The 13,692-nt window shown below is 35.0% G+C and overlaps 1 protein-coding gene across 2 annotated transcripts in view; it reads left to right on the forward strand.

Annotated features, from left to right (window-relative positions):
* UBQLN1 (ubiquilin 1) overlaps window positions 1-13,692 on the forward strand; it is a 58,577-nt gene that overhangs the window by 26,932 nt on the left and 17,953 nt on the right. For both annotated transcript variants that reach the window (XM_054582984.1, XM_054582985.1), the window contains exons 2-3: window positions 7,249-7,400; window positions 9,468-9,583. In XM_054582984.1, coding sequence (XP_054438959.1) covers window positions 7,249-7,400; window positions 9,468-9,583 — 268 coding nt within the window. The remainder of the gene's footprint in view (window positions 1-7,248; window positions 7,401-9,467; window positions 9,584-13,692) is intronic.

The following is a 13,692-nucleotide window of genomic DNA, read 5'->3' on the forward strand; positions in this document are numbered from 1 at the left end:
CTGTTATACTACTGTATTTTGCCTTGTATATGCACTCCTATGTATAATGTGTCCCCACGTTTTTGGCCCACGCTTTCAGGGAAAAAAATCTTTCATTTTAATTTTTTAATTCAACTATTTATATTTAGAAACAAAACCAATTGTCATATCCCAGGGTGTTATTTTGCATATGGATATCATTGCTTTCTAGAGTTACATTTTTAACACACAAGCAAAATAAAAGAATTAAAACCATTTATATAAATACAGAATTAATACTACCCATGTATAATGCACATCCTTATTTTTCCCCTCAAAAATTTGGACCAAAAAGTGCTCATTATACACAGCAAGCAAAGTAATGGTGTATTCCAAAGTGTCTGTACCATTTTGCATTTTTATCAGCCATGAATGAGAGTTCCAGTTGCTCTGTAGTCTTGCCAGAGAAACGTTGTGGTTTGAATTGGCCATTTTAATAGTTGTATAGTACCTCGTCGTTTTAATTTGCAATCTCCTAATGGCATATAATGTGGAGCATCTTTTCTCATAAGCTGTATACCCGTCTTTGGTGAGGTGCCTGTTAAAGTCTTTTGCCCATTTTTTAATCAGGTTGTTTAGTATCTGATTGTTGAGTTTTAAAAAAAAAATTATTGATTGATTTTGCAGGGGGGAGAGAGAACAAAAAAACCAAAATACCAATTCGTTGTTCCACTTATGTATGCATTCATTGGTTGATTCTTGTATGTGCCCTAACCAGGGATTGAACGTGCAACCTTGATGCAGTGGCACGAAACTCTTAACCATCTGAGCTACCTGGCCATGGCTTATTGTTGAGTTTGAAGAGTTCTTTGGTTATTTTAGATACAGTCCTTCATCAGATGTGGCTTTTGCAAATATTTTCTCTCAGTCTAGCTTGTCTTCCCATCCTCTTACAAAGATTTATTTTTAAAGTGGGATGCACATAAGGTTCATACATTGAAAAAGACTGATAAGTGTCTTTATCCAGTAAGCATGCTGCACCTGCCTTCTCCCACATCCCACCGGCCTCCTGCCTTGTTTAATTGGATAGGGCTTTCAGTAGGATAGTGGTGAGAGTGGACATCATACTTTGCTCCTCATCTTAGAGGAGAAAGCATTCAGTTGTTTACCATTAGATGATGTTAACTGTGGATATTTCGTAGAGGAACTTACCAAGTCTAGGTAGGTACCTTTATTTCTAACTTACTTAGAGTTTTGTAATGAATGAGTACCGTGAAACACTTTTTTTTTTTTTTTTTTTACTACTGATATGTGGTTTTTGGGGTTTTTTAATCTATTAATATAGTGAATTACAATACATGATTGATTTTCAAATGTTGACTTAGGTTCACATTTCTAGGGTAAACCCCTCTTGGTCGTTAAGAATTATCTGTGTTTCTCTATTGCTGAACTTGACTTCCTAGTATTTTTGTGAAGGATTTCTGCAACTGTATTCCTGAGGGATGCTAGTCTATAGTTTTCTTGTGCTTTCTTCTCTGGTTTTGATATTGGTAATACTGGCATCATGAAATGAATTGAGAAGTGTTCCCTCTTCAGAGATTAAATGAGTTCTGATAGCTCGAATCTTTCAGAAATTAGTTCATGTCATCAAAGTTGTCAAGTATTTGTGCTTAGAGTTAATTATCCTTTTAATACAGGGTGGGGTACAAGTAGGTTTACAGTTTTGAGTATGTGAAAGTTTATTTTTGCATTATTATTTATTGTATAGTTTTCTATACAAACAATGGTAAGCCTACTTGCTCCCCACCCTGTATTTGTTAGGTCTGCAGTCCCTTCTGTTCATGATACTGTTAATTTATGTTTTCTGTTTTTTCTTGGTCAACCTAGTTGGAGGTTTATCAATTCTAAAAGATTTTTCTGTGGTTTTTCTGTTTTTATTTCATTGATTTCTGCTTTTGTTTTTACTAATTTCTTGTTTGGGTTTCATTTTCTCTTTTTGTAGTTTCTGAAGGTTGAATTTTAGATTGCTGGTTTGTGACCTTTCTTTTTCAATACAGGCCTTTAATGATATAAATTTCCTAGGCATTGCTTTAGCTGCATCACACAAAATTTTGAATTTTAGCTTTATTTTTGTTCTGAAAATATTTTTTAATTTCTCCCCAAGACTTTCTCTTTGACCCATGAATTATTTAGAAGTAGTTGTTTAACTTGAGGATTTTCCAGGTATTTTTGTTACTGCTCTCTAGTGTAATTCCATTATTTCCAGAGAATACTTGTATATATATGATTTGAGGTAGTTTAAATTTGTAAGTTTTATGACCCAATTTATAGTCTGTCTTGATGACTGTGTTCCATGTGTACTTGAGAAAGCTTTATTTTCATCTACAGGATTCCCTTCGCTTTTTTCCCTTAGTAATTTTTTTTTTTGTTGAGGACCCTTTTTATTGCTTTTGTATAGATGTCAATATGTTCTTTTATTGCCTGCATTAAAAAAAAATTGTTGTTGGACCTTGAGCAGGTAGTAGTTCTTAAGCTTCAGTGTGTGTCAGAATCACTTGTGAGGCTTGTTAAGCCATAGATTGCTGGGCCCCATCTCTAGAGTTTCCTGTTTATAGGTCTGGGGTAGAGACTGAGAGTCTGCATTTCTACCAAGTTAACCTGGTACTGGTGAATGAATGTTAGCCATCTGAGGACAACATTTTGAGTACAGCTTTAGGACAGAGTTTCTCAACCTTGTCGTTATTAATATTTTGAGTTGGGTAATTGTTGGGGTTGTCCTGTGCGTTATAGGATATTTAGTAACATCTCTGGTCTGTACCCACCAGAAGTCAGTGGTACTCCTTTTGTGACAAGAAGAAATGTCTTCAGACATTGCTAAATGCTCCCCACCCCTATTGGAAACCACTGCTGTAGGGTGACTAATTGGGGGAAACTCTTAAATCCGTGTCTTTTCAAGTGCTTTTCTATTAGGCTGGTTATATTCTCCTTGGGACACTATATTTTATAATTTTCCTGTCTGGGAGTTAAAGGCCCAGCTGCCAGAATTCTGCTTGGCATAAAGTAAACGGGGCAGGGCTCAGAATCTAGTATGTCTGCGTTTATTTCTGTTTATGTTATTTTCTTTGGCTCTCAATGTACTTGGCATGTTCTTTAGTCCAGGGACCCTCTCTTCCCTTTCCAGAGAGGAAAAAAAAATTTTCTGATCTTTTTGTTGGGTTTGTGGAGGGGTGTTTGCTTGCTTAGTACACAGTGAGGATGTGCTTGCTCCCTAGATTTTTCAAATAATCCTTATTTTAATGAAGCATTTCTCATCCCCTTACCCCCTACCTTCAGCCTCTGGTGGTATGAGTACTGAGTCTTATGGGAATGACACAGATTTGGGGGATTAAACTAGCTTTTAGCTTTGTTCATTCTCAGTTTAGGATTCAATTCACTTGGGTCTGCTGAATTTATTGACCATGTGTCTATTTCTTGTCCAGCTTCAAAATTTTGTTCCACTTGAGACCAGAAGTTCTTAATTTGTTCTGTTGTGTGAGTTTCTGCCTTAAATTTTTTTTTCCCAAATAATATGGGGAATACATGTCTGTAAGAATCTTGCATCTAGGATATATAAAAAATTTTACAACTCAGTAGTTAAGACAAATACTCCAGTTAAAAAAAGGGCTAAAGATCTGCATAAACAGTTCTCCAAAGAAGATATATAAATAAGCACTTAGAAAGATACTTACCATCATCAACTCTCAGGGGCCTGCAGATCAAAACCACTTCACACCCACTTGGATGGCTGTAATAAAAATGTGAAATAATAACAAGTATTGGTGAGGATGTGAAGAGACTGGAACGCTTATAGACTGCTAATGGGAATGTATAATGGTACAGCCACTTAGGTAACACTCTGGTGGTTCTTGAAATGGTTAAATCAAGAGTTACTGTATGACCTAGTAATTCCACATCTGTGCATATACCCAAATGAAAACATTTGTCCATGCAAAAACTTGTACATCAATGTTTATAACAGCATTATTTATAGTAGCCCAAAGGTCTAAACAACCCAAATGTCCATCAGCTGATGAATGCATAAATAAAATGTTGTATATCCAGATAATAAAATATTATTGGACCATAAAAAGTAATGATGTATTGAAACATACTACAATATGGATGAACCTTAAAAATACTATGTTAAGTGAAAGAAGTCTGTCATAAAAACTGCATATCATATGATTGCAGTTATGTGAAATGTCCAGAATAGGCAAATCTATAGAGACAAAGTAGAGTAGTAGTGTCTCATGGCTTGGAGTGATGGGGGGAAAGGAAGGTGATAGCTAATAGGTACTGGTTTCTTTCTGAGAAGATGAAAATGTTTTAAAATTGATTGGTGGTTGATGGTTGCACACATTGTGCATATATCAAATATCACTGAACTGTACATCCAAAATAGGCAAATTGTATGGCGTATAAGTTATATCTCCATAAAGCTAAAAAAAAAAAAAGTCCTTTACTCTTGTTTTAGTGGGGGTTTGAAAGGATATGAGTAGATAGATGTATGCCTCAATCTAGCATCTTACCTTCAAATCCTAAAATATGCTAAAATGCTACATAATTGTATCTTAGTCTGATCAGTTATTTTGGAATGACTTGAAGGATATCAAGGATTGTGGAAAGGATTTCTTAGTTTAATGTTAAGAAACACAAATCTAGATTATTCTTATTTTACATAGGAATAAGAATACAGGCCCAGCACAGATAATGCCCCTTTTTTATAACAAAATCATAAGCATATAATTTTGCAACATAAAAATATCACACTCAAGCACACCATATGACATTTTAGGTGACATGCTCAAATTAAAACTAAATTATTATACCCATTTTATTATCCTACCAACCACATCAAGCAAGTGTTGCTTTTGCTGGACCCTGTACATTTAATCTGGGTACATTGGTCCTTGAAATCAACCTAGTTTTGAATCCTACCAGAAGTTTATTTTGTCACTATGAGAAAAGAGGGACATATTGAACCTGTTTTTGTTTCTGTATCTGAAATAGGATTAAAAACTATCCATCTGTCTCACCAAGTTATTGAGAATTAAGAGAGTTGGCATACTGTTATTTATTGACCACCACCTGTGTACCTGATGCTTGCATTTTATGCACCTTCTCAGTTTTTATAAAACCATGTGTTCTGCTTCTCATTATGTTATTTCTAATAGTTACCAAAGGGAGAAATGAGATATCTAATAATAGGAGAATGGTTAATTTGTGGATTGACCTACCTGTCTATATAGAAGGCTATGCAAATAATTTTCTACAAAGATTTTTGTAGTTACTTGGAAATTGCTTATCTTAGATAAAAAGGTTATATATCATAATTTCAAATAAAGGAAGAAAAGTTTAGTTGGGAAAGCTCCAAAATATTTACTGCAGTATAATTTTGCATTATCTTTCTGATTAAAAAAAAACTTAGTTGCTTACATTGAATGTTGTAACTTAATATTGCAAGTTTTAAAAATTTTATTCATACACAAAGGTAAAGTGTGATGAACTTCCGCGCATCTCTCATTTTCAACATATGGTCTGTCTTGTTTATGTTCCTCTACACCTCCCCCTTCTTGCCTCTGCAAGATTTTATAAAATCTCAGATATCATTTAATGTCCTCCCACTTACTGTGACAATCAGAAATACCCCGTTAAATTTTCAAAACACCCTCCTGATGACAGTGCCCTCATCTGTGGAGACTCATTTCTGTAGGGCATGGGGTAGAAATGTTTTAAGATGTGATTCTTTTCTGAAATCACACTGGTTCCCTGAAGTAGTCTATTAATGTAGATTCCTTGACCCACCCTGGGTTTTCCTGATTCGGGCAGTGGAATAAAGGCTAAGCATATGGTTGATTTTTGATAAAGGTTTGAGAGAAACACTGATTCAGCATAGAATAAATACGTTTCTCTCTATAGTATGATTTTTTTTCTCTTGTCTGGTTTTGCTTATTATTCTCTGAAACTTTTCTTCAGGTATTCCTGGCTATTTCATAATCTTTCTTCAGGTTTCACTGGAAAAGTTTTCTCCGAATTTTGTGCTTCCTCTGTACTTTGTGGTTTACTTGACTGATTCTTTCATTGGACTGTTCTCCTTCATGGAAAGTTTTTGCTTTATATTTTTGCGTATACATAATACTGCTTGCTAATAAATGTTGAATGAAAGAGATGAGGAGGCAAGTAAGTATAATAGAATAATAGGTCAAGAATATGTATTCATCAGTATACTTTATATCAGTGCCAACATACAGTATGTATATTTGTGTCTTTGTGTGTATACATACACTAAATATATATATTCAACTAAAAAGGAGTACGACTGGTGATAGAAATTTAAGGAATAGCTTATTGTCAACTTGGTAAGAGCCTTATATGTGCCTTGAACTCCAGTCAGTTACCGCTGATATAAAAAGGATACTGCAAAGAAATGAAGTGTTATGCCTTAGCAGAAGATTTAATATTGGATATGTACACCTACAATAAAACCTTTGTGTTAAGATGAGTGAAGTGGAAATATTCATTCCCCCACTATGATCAAGATACAGAGAAAAGATGCATCTTTATATTCTTTGAGTTGTTGGAGTATCTGTAAGAAGGGGCACTTTGAAGTATTGCGTTGGCCAAAAGGTCCGTTTAGTTTATTCCATAACATAAAAGACACATTTTTCATTTTCTACCAGTACCTTTACTGATTTGGGTATGCTGTGTATGTTGGCTAAATGTTGATTTTGTTGTCTCAGTTAATGTCTCTATTTGATCGCTATCAATTTCAACTGGTTTACTTGACTGTTCAGCATCCTCCAGCATGAAACTTTGCAAACCACTTTTGACATGTTCAATTAGTCATGGCACCTTCTCCATACACTGCACCTTCTCCATACAGGGCACAAATCTTTTTTTGCATTTCAGTTGCGTTTTTCCTTTTTTGAAATAATAAAGCATAATAGGCTGAAAATGTTATGTATTTTCTTTCACCTTCAATATTAAAATGGCGATACAAAAATTTACCAATTTTGATAAGTTTTTTTTAAGGCATGCTGTTATGACAGCTGTCACAATACAATCTAAAAGTTTTTTAGAATGAAGCATTGAAGTGGTGCTTATTTAGAGTGAAGACAGATAAGTACCACTAGAACCATCTTACGGGAAAAAAACCCAAAGAAACTTTTTGGCCAATCCAGTATTGTTTTTAGAAACTAGATGAGATGATGCTATGCAAATACCTGTAATACATATTTTTATCTTATTTAGTTCAAGGAAGAAATCTCTAAGCGGTTCAAATCACATATTGACCAACTTGTGTTGATATTTGCTGGAAAAATTTTAAAAGATCAAGATACTTTGAGTCAGCATGGAATTCACGATGGACTTACTGTTCACCTTGTCATCAAAACGCAAAACAGGTATGTTTTTAGAAGACAGATAGCTTTGAAGCACAAGTACTTTAAAAATAAAAGTCTTGACATTAAAAGGCTTTCTCTAAAGCCTTTCTCATCAGACCTAACCAGGTGGCTCAGGTGGTTGAAGCATTGTCCCCTACACCAAAAAGGCTGTGGATTCAGTCCCCAGTTGGGGCACATGTGGGAGGCAACCAATCAATATTTCTCTCTCTAAAATCAACAAACATAGCCTTGGGTGAAGATTTTTTTTTGTTTGTTTGTTTTTTTAATTAAAATACTTGCTTTATTGTGGTGGTCTGGACTTGAACTTGCAGTAACTCCAAAGTATGCTTGTATTGAATTAGAATCTTCAGGGCAGGGGCCTAAAATCTGTATTTCTCTGTCATTAATATTTAAGTGTATTGAAATTTCATGTTTAAAATGACAGTGTAATTCAGTAATACTAACGCTTACACATTTGATACTTTAAAAGGTTCATTTGTATTGAGTCATATCTAAATTAGTTTAATTACAGAACAGATTAGTATGTTTTTAGATTATGCTTTTTGTTTTAGGGAGATTTTTGGAAAAAGATTGGGGTAACACATTTCCTTGGCAACCACAATCCTGTTTCATTAAATCTAAGGCAGCCTCAATTTTAAAGAGGCACATTTATTTTATGTATCATTAAGGAAAAACACTGCCAATTAAGCTGATACATTTTCTTTTCACTTAAAATTTTTATTTCATACTTAGTGAAAAAGCTCCTTTAGAGTTACTTGGATGTGATATTTATCATATCATTCTTGTACATACATACAAATAAAATATATACGACATAAATTGGTTAAAGCCTTTCTATCAGTACTCCACTTTGAGTCTAAGTCTTTTGAGTCACCCCCCTCTTTTTTTTTTAATCTTCACCCAAGGAAGACGAAGCAGGGTTGTGGGGGGAAGAGAGCGTGCATGTGCCACTTACTGGTTGCCTCCCATACACATCGCAGCCAGGAATAAGGGAATAAAATCACAACCTTTTGGTGTATGGGATGACACTAACCAACTGAGTCATCTGGCCAAGGCTTGGCTCACCTTTTGACTCAGTTATCCTTGTCCATATTTTTCCATAAGGAATGAAGCTCTATACTCTAAATAGAGTTGGTGCAGCATTTCTCAAGGAATTTCTTTCAAGCCATTGATAATCATTCTGCAAATTTTTATGCTTGTTTTCCCCAATAGAAAATACTTTGTTCACTGTTACAAAATTCATTCTTTCTGTTCCTGTTTCTGTGCTTTTCTGTATATACAGTAACTTCATTTTAGCACCAGTTAATGGTGTAATCTTTCCGAAGACACTTTATGTGGTGAATATAACATATGTGTTGTAACAGTATAATTTAGTCACTCAATTGATGTTATATAGAACATGTGTGTGCAGGCATGACAGCTGTTTGTCAGCCATTGTAAAATAAAGCCTGAGTTCAAAGAAGTTAAAATTTTAAAATGTGCACCTTACCATCAATCATTGAAAAAAGCAGTCAGTGAGAATCAGAGCTCCTAACTGGTGGTATCAGATGGGAGGGGTTTCCAATAAAATTTTTTTACTTAATATTAAGCAATCAGTTATTGTTTGTGTTGATTTTTTTCAACCTCTTTTGGGGAAGTCTCTTTACTTTTTACTTTTAACAATTTCAAGAGTTGGAGCAAGACTGCTGCCCCTGCCCCTCAAGAATTTAGAAGGAGGTAGATAAAAAGTTTGTATAGTTGAGTTATATGGGCGTGATGGCTGATTGATTCTCTTCTGTGAGGTGACCTGTTTTTCTCTCTTACATAAATCAATATGGTTGAAAGTAATGTAATATTTATGTATATTATACTTGAGGAGGGGCAATTGAAGTATAGTCTGGTTTTTGTAAGGTTTACTATGTTTCTTTATATTGTGTTCCTAATACTTAGTTCCCTCAGGGTATTTAATTTATGAAAATTTGAGTTGGTTTGAAAACTTATACTTTTTTCTGGATATCAGAATTTCAGAGGTTCTTTTAGAAACAGTTCCACTGTTCATTCACTACATGATTTAATTATTTTCACTAGGCCTCAGGATCATTCAGCACAGCAAACAAATACCAGTGGAAGCAATGTTACCACGTCTTCAGCTCCTAATAGTAACTCCACATCTGGTTCTGCCACTAGCAACCCTTTTGGTTTAGGTAAGTGTCTTTAGTAATTTTCACAGGAATTGGAAAAAAAAACTTCCTCTTCCCAGGGCTGTTTTTATAAAATGACAAAATTAAACATTAAGTCACTTTAACAAAAACAATAAACTTCTATAGCTTCTGTTATTGTTGTACGTATTAAAGAAATAGTTGGGAACACAGATAGTTGGTTAGCTTACATTTGCATTTCGTTAAATGGTCAATAAGTGGCACATTTCTTTTTAATAATGAAAGGGGTAGTGTATATACCTGATCTGACCTCCACATAACTGATATAAGGAGGATTAGCTAATTGTTCATCATAAACTAAGACCCTGAATATAATTTTCTCACTTGTAAAACAAAGAAATCAGAATGCATTAGTGATTTTCTAACTGTCCTTAACACACAAAAAGGACAGGACCTGGGAGCAAGCTCAGTGATTAAGGATCTCCTGCGTCAGTGCAAACCACTTAACATCAGTTTCATATACTGGGGTTCTGTGGAACATTTTGCTGGGGGAAAAGTATTTTGCAGCTAACAATAGTTGAACTAGATGTATGGCTTAGTGCTTCTTTCAGTTCCTAAGTTGTATGATAATTGTAGTACCTAGAAATGACATTTAAAAAAATGGGAACAGCGGAGAGGCTTGGGGGACGTGGTAAAAATGGTGAAGGGATTGAGAAGTGCAAGTTGGTAGTTTCAGAATAGTCATGGAGATGTAAAGTACAGCATAGGAAATATAGTCAATAATATTGTTGTAACTGTGTATGGTGCCAGGTGAATAATAGAAAGTTTAGTGGGAACACTTTGTAAGGGGTATGATTGTCTAATCACTATACTGTACATACAAATACAAACACAAAAAAACTAATACAAAGTAATACTGAATGTAAACTGTAATTGAAAAAATAAACACTTTTTAAATGTACAATTTTCATATATCAAGGATCATACCTTTTATCCCTTTAAGAAAAAGTTTTTTAGTGATTTAGTTCTCTGCCAAGTATGTTGGGAACATTTAGGATATGGCATGAATTCACATTTTTGTTAAGAAATGTTTGTTGTTTCTTCTAAAATGATCTTTGCCGCATGTGTCTGTTTTGGTTTAGGCAGATGAATTTTATATGACAAAGTTATTAACAAACAATCTAGAGAGATTACGATGAAATTATACAGTGTTCAGACACATGAAAGCTGTTGTCGAGGCATAAATCTCTTTCCACCTCCCTCATTTTATAGGAAAAGAAATGAAAACCTTAAGGAGGCTTTTAGTTTAATAAGTCTGACATCATGTGTCTCCCTAATCCCTTAATTTCTAGTTTTATTCCCACCCCCTCCTATCAGTTACTCCATTTACTCTGTAGATTCAGCTTTTCTTTTTGCTGCTGCTTCTCATATGAAGGTCTGTTCTCTGTGTAAAAGCCACAGAATCTTACTTCCACTTTTTTGCTTTCCTTTTCAGGATTGAAAAGGGCATTTTCAGTTTTTTTATGTTTCCCTTTCAGTAAGTATGCTGTGCTTATTTTTTGCCACCAATCACTTGACTGAAAATTCCCTTGATAAGGTCACCAGTGATTCTCTTATCTTATGTAGGTTGTCAAATTTAGTGGGTGCTTTAGATTTTAAATCCATCTCTCCTAATGCTTATCAGTCTCTCCTTGAAATTTCCTTCCTTTCATTCCTGATACTGTTTCCTCTTGGTTAGTTTTCTGACCATGTTCCTTAAAAAAAATTTTTTTTCTTAAAAAATTTTTTTAAATTGCAGTTTACATTCAGTATTATTTTGTATTAACTTGAGTTGTACAGAATTGTGGTTTGCCAGTCATACTTTACAAAGTGTTCTCCTTACTATGATCTTTTTTTTTTCCCCTCTTTTGTAGGTCTCTTTTCTTTCTGTTCCTTATGGTATTGTTCCCTAGAGTTCTGCCTTGTTTTTCTTCTCTTGTTTTGCTTCATTTATTTTCCTTGAGTGACATTATTCTAACTGCATATCCTGGTGAGTCTCAAATCTGTACTTCAGCCCACATTATTTTTGAACTCCCTGCCTTGTATTCAATTCTCCTTGCTATTACCTGGTGTTCTCTAAGTACTTAAGCTTATATGTATCTCCTGAGAAAGCAAAGGAAAATGCTAGAAATGCAAACACTCTCCCTCTTGCCCCTTAAACTACTACCTCACCCCACACCAAATCTTTTGAGCCGTAATCTCTTCTCTCTCCTACCCCATGCAATTATTGCTACCTCCTTGATGCAGGTCTCAACTTTAAAAACAATCTGTAATGGTTGCTCTGGGTCATTTCCACTCTGTTATTATTAGAGTAAGAACATCATAAAGGTGACAATTCTACTTTGTCCCTCGTCTACCTCTCCATTCTCATTTCTTAACACATCTCAACAGTTACATTAGTTAGGATAGGCTACCCTGTGGTAATAGACAACCCCAAACTCAGTGGTTTATTACCACAAAGCTTAATTTCTTGCTCCAAAGCTTGCTTTCATGCTTTTCACTAGTTAGTGAAGCCCCCATCTGCAGTCTTCAGGGATGCAAGCTAATGGAATTCTACCATCTTATAGCTGCAATACTTGAAACATGGCAGAAGATACAGCTGAAGAGTCTTAAGCTGGACCTTTTATTCTTTGGCCAGAAGTGACACCCATCATTTCTTGCAGTCCTTTGGCCATAACTAGTCACGTGGGCCTGCCCAACTACAAAAGATAGAAAAGGCTACATGTGAAATGTTGGGTGAGCACTGCTGTCTGCCATTCTAGTCACACTGAATTTGTTGCTGTTTGGAGAATACATCAATGTTTATATTTATTTCTGTACATTTTGTACATAATGTTTATTGTGCCTAGTATTAATTTTTCTCCTGATGCTCTCCACTTCTTGCCAACTTAATTCATTCTCCAAACTCATTAAGTGCCGTTTTGTGGGAAAGCAGTCATCCACTTAGGCATATATTACCATAATATCCTGTGACTATCTCTGTTGAAGTACTTATTCTGCATTTGTTTTTCTTGTTAGTCTTTCCCACAAGAGTGAGTTCTGAGGGTAGTTCTTGTGTCTTTCTTGTTACCTTATTCCCAACGTGTAGCACAGTCCCTGACATATAAGAAGTACTCATTAAGTGAAGAATGAATGTATTTGGTTGATTATGTAATTTTTCAAAGCTAACATGTTATGATAAGCACTCATCATCCTCTTGAATCTACTTTTTCTCCATGATTTCATTCCATTCCATTGTATGTCCTGGCCTTTGCTCTCACTTGGTAGCAGCTTTGCTATATCCAGAGTTTATAGGTGAATTGCTAAACTTGAATTAGTCTTCTGCAAAGAGGTTGTTAGAAATATAATCCATTGCATATTTTTCATTTCCTTCTTCCTTTAGCTGGCATGTTTTGGGGTATTTTTCTGACACCAGCCAATTTTCCAATCCCACATGGGTGTCGAATAGTTCAATTCTGAAATTACCTGCCTAGAGTTAGTGTTAGGTCCTGTGAGTTAAAGGGCTCAGTCCCCAAGACAGCTCCAACTTCAGATAATAGTCCAAGTCCCAGACCACCTCTACTTCTGACCAGGTTTGATAATTTCCTAGAATGCTTCACAAAGTTTAGGAAGACACTTTACATATGTTTACCACTTTATTACAAAGGATACAACTCAGAATTAGACAAATGGAAAAGAAGCATAAGGCAAGGTATAGGTGTTGGGGGAGAATGCAGAACGGCCATGCCCACTCTGGGCATGTCATCTAAGAGCATCTGGATGTCTTCACCCAGTGGAGGCTCTGCTCTCTAAATCCCTTGGCTCAAGAGTTTTTACACAGCTCAAGCTCTAGCCCCCTCCTCCTCTTGAGATTGGTGGTGATAAGAATTTTTAAACTTCATTATAATCTTAGGACCCAATGTCAAACAATATATGTGGTCTGTTGTTGCCCAAAACATCAGTTATGTGGCATGTGACTATATATTTTCGTATTTGAGATACATATTTGATGGTTTTATTACTTAAACCTAAATCAGAATGAATACATTTTTTGCTAATTTCAATTATAGAAATTAAACATATATTTATGGAAGTAATAGGAATTCTATTGCTTTAAAGTGGTTTTCTTTAATGGA

This window comes from Pteronotus mesoamericanus, unplaced genomic scaffold, assembly GCF_021234165.1.
Source record: "Pteronotus mesoamericanus isolate MK-2021 breed Mesoamerican mustached bat unplaced genomic scaffold, CSHL_Meso_final contig_73, whole genome shotgun sequence".
NCBI lineage: Eukaryota > Metazoa > Chordata > Mammalia > Chiroptera > Mormoopidae > Pteronotus > Pteronotus mesoamericanus.